This window comes from Schistocerca gregaria, unplaced genomic scaffold (genome assembly GCF_023897955.1).
Source record: "Schistocerca gregaria isolate iqSchGreg1 unplaced genomic scaffold, iqSchGreg1.2 ptg001489l, whole genome shotgun sequence".
NCBI lineage: Eukaryota > Metazoa > Arthropoda > Insecta > Orthoptera > Acrididae > Schistocerca > Schistocerca gregaria.
This window is the reverse complement of record NW_026062781.1, coordinates 14,696-18,746: the sequence shown is the minus strand read 5'-3', so window position 1 is coordinate 18,746 and position 4,051 is coordinate 14,696. Positions and strand designations below refer to the sequence as shown.

At 27.2% G+C, this 4,051-nt stretch overlaps 1 protein-coding gene across 1 annotated transcript; it reads left to right on the top strand.

The window, feature by feature from the left end:
* The first annotated feature begins 705 nt into the window (after positions 1-705).
* Positions 706-2,836, top strand: LOC126332656 (uncharacterized). The gene is made up of 3 exons (XM_049996626.1): positions 706-729; positions 846-2,345; positions 2,816-2,836. Exons 1-3 carry the CDS (start codon positions 706-708, stop codon positions 2,834-2,836), a joined length of 1,545 nt encoding a protein of 514 aa, XP_049852583.1.
* The last annotated feature ends 1,215 nt before the right edge of the window (positions 2,837-4,051 follow it).

Here is a 4,051-nt window from a genome sequence, read left to right as displayed (position 1 = left end):
TAGATATGTGATATAGAAAATGTAGAAATATAGAAATAATAAATGAATAAGACACGTGATTATAATAGATATTGTATATGTAGATAATGTAATTGATATTTATTAGATAATAAAAAATGAAAGTTTATATAGAGAGATATGGAGAAAATATGTATAAATAAAACAAACATATTGAACTAAGAACGAATAAAAGTTGTGAATAAAAGATAGAATGAATAAAATAATAGATGGTAGAATGTGATTGTAGTAAGCTGCTATAAGTAATTATTGATAGAATGGATAAAGAAAAAGAATGTATTATCGTAATAGTAGATACTAGTAAAGCAAAATAAAATGAACAACATAAAGTAAACAAAAGGTAATGAAATAAATATATGTGTAAATAAGAATTGCATGCTTTTTTTTTTAGATAAACTCAGTGAATAAATATTTTTTGAGCATTTGATGTAAAAAATAATCAGATTGATACTCATATGTTGTGATTAGATTGTTTGATAAGTGAAGAGGTTAGAAAACATCGCATATAGGTTGATATTGAAAAATATAAATTACAATAGAGTAACAATAGACTAAGACAATGATAGAATAAAATGAGAACCATATTAATTATAATATTCAGAGAAGTTTTATAAAAGGTTTTAAGTACAGAATTATGTGTGATATAGGAAAGTGAAATATAGATTATAATAAGTCTTAGGCAAAAATATGGCAAGACTGGTTGGAATATATGTATATATGGTCAATACTAAAATTTCATCAATAAACTTAATTAGGTAAATTAGATAACTATAGACATATTAGCCGATGAAAAATGTAAAGACATGAAAAAATTTGTCCATTATTAGAGCATGATGAACAAGTTACTAATAGTGGTGATTATAGTGGCTGAGATTTCAAGAATATTTTCGATAGAAGATAACCCTTCGAAGGTATTTGTGGTGGAGTTGAACAAGTTGTTGGTGAATAATAAAATTTCAGATGACTACTGCATTGATGAAAGAATATTTTGCGATAATGATCAGATCAGTATTGTGAATCTAGAAGCGGTTAATATATCCAGATTTCCTGTAGAGATTATAATAATTAAGGATACATTAAAGAGTTTGACAATAACATACGAAAACCTGAAAGATAACATTCCAGATGAAATTTATAAATTGACTGAATTGGAATATCTAAATTTAGAAGGGAACAAATTTAGTGGTAGTTTGAGTGATAATATTAAAAATCTGATTAAATTATCGTATCTTAACTTAAATGGATCGAATCTATCTGGACCAATACCTGATGGTCTATATTCACTGAGTAGATTGCAATTTCTGATATTAAAAGATAACAAATTTGATGGTAGTTTAAATGATAACATTAAATGTTTGGACAAGCTATCGTACCTTGACTTAAATGGATCAAGTCTATCTGGATCGATACCTGACGGTCTATATTCATTAACTGAATTAGAATATCTGAACCTACAAGGAAGTAAATTTAATGGTGGTTTAAGTGATAAGATTAGAGATATGAATAAATTATTGGCTCTTGACTTAAGTGGATCAAATCTGTCTGGACCGATACCTGATGGTCTATATTCATTAACTGAATTAAGATATCTGAATCTACAAAGAAGTAAATTTAATGGTGGTTTAAGTGATAAGATTAGAGATATGAATAAATTATTGTCTCTTGACTTAAGTGGATCAAATATATCTGGACCAATACCTGATGGTCTATATTCATTAACTGAATTAAGATATCTGAATCTACAAGAAAACAGATTTGATGGTGGTTTAAATGATAAGATTAGAGATCTGAATAAATTATTGTATCTTGACTTAAGTGGATCAAATATATCTGGATCGATACCTGATGGTCTATATTCATTGACTAAACTGGAATATCTATATCTTATGGGTAACAGTATCAATGGTACTTTATCACCTAAGATTGGTAATATGATTAGGTTAACTAGTCTAAATCTGAGTTTTAATCAATTAAGTGGAACTATACCAAATGAAATAGGTGATTTAATCAATCTGAAAGATTTAGAAATGAGAGACAATGAATTTGAAGGTAATATTCCTGATCTGAGTCGTCTAGAATTTTTAGTAAATATGAATATTAGCTCAACAAAACATATTCTGAATGCAAGTTGTGATAATAAAACGTTACCTCCATATATTACTAAGAACAGATGTTTCATTGCACCTGTGAACAGATTATGCAATAGTACTATACACTGCGAATATAGCAATAAGCCTGTAGGTAAATCATCAATTGGTTCAATGTTCTACACACCAATACTGAAAATGGTTGTTATGATGATAGTGTGCAGAGGTGTGATAGAGACGGTATTAAATTGGAACTTGTAATCATGATGTTTAAGTTAGTAAATATGTATATATCTATAAAATATAGATGATTTGAATTAAACTAGAGGAGTTATATTAGTTTTTATATATAATAAGATGAATAGGGATGATATATTTATATGTGAGAAAGTATAAAGTATTGAAATATAAGAGATAGTTTAAAATATTGTATGAGATAATATGATGTACAATGAAATGTTATTAATATAGAAGGTGATGTTAGAGTAAATAAAATTGATTTTAGAATGAGTATTTTGAGGTATATTTATTACAAAATAGTTAGTATAGATTGATGTATTGATATGTTTTGTACTAGCGTTAGCAATTCTAAAGTGGCATAGTGTGTGATAATAGAATTTTAACTAATATTAATAATATTGTGTAGATATTAGGTTGCCTATTATTTGATTAAAAGGACTTGATTGATTATATATTGTTTAATATTATAGGAGAGATTTATTGAGGGTTGAATGAGAAAGAGTTATTATTTATAGGCTAGAATGTGAAATATATGAGTATGATACAGAAATTGATTGAAACAAACACGATATAATTTAGATAGGATAAAATAATGAGATATATAATTATTATGAATATTGGTATTATTATTTATTATATATGTTCATGTGGTTATAAGAAATGTAATTAAGATGAATATGAATAATAGATGAAGATGAATAGGGTTGAGGAATGGTTTGTTTGAGGAAAATAGAAATGAATGTATATGATAGATGGGGTATGAATAGAGCAGATAAAAGAGATATATATGTTTATATAATAAAAAATAAGAAAAATATATATGTGAGTAGTAGAATTATGGATAGAGAAGAAAGTGAAATTAGGGTATGTGCAAAGAGGTAATTATGATTTAGATTGAGTAGGTGATGTGGATATTTAGTTATGATAGATGGTGTGTGGACAATATGAATAAAAATAGATTGAATATAAATGGATTGGACAGAATAGGAACAGATAATATGATAAAATAAAAAATATGTAGATAGTATTGTTAAGGATGTGTGGATATGCGTGTGTATAGAGAAATCTGATGTTATATAAGTATGTGTAAATAGTATGATATGATTGTGAAGTATGTGGATATGGTATGTGTATGTGTATGATGTGATAGAGAAGACATGTGGAGTATGTGATGTGTGTATGTGTATGAATGATGGGATTGTATGTGGATGACGAGAGATAGATGAGTGTGTAGGATTGTGTGTTTGTATAGGTGTGAATAATATGAATGAATGATGAATAGTGTGCGTAAGTGTATAAATATGTGTATATGAATTGAGATATGATAGTATGTAGGAGATAGATAGTGTGTGTGGATAGTTTAAAGTATGTGAATGTAGATAGTATTAGCAGTGTGTGAATAATATATGAATAATATAATTGTGAGGGTGAGTATGTGTGTGTGTGTAAATAAGATAAGGATGAATATGTATATGGATGATGTGTGGAGAGCAGTGTAAGAGGATATAAGTGAGGATGTATGTATTTAGATGTGTGTATATGAATTGAGATAAAATTGTATATTTGTAAATAGGATGAATGATAATTGGCATATGTGAATATAATGAGATGTGTGAAAGTGTATAGGTAATATGAATTATGATAGGATTTTAGGGTTTTGGATAATAGAGATAATGATTAGTGGTGTTATATGTGCCTGATGATAT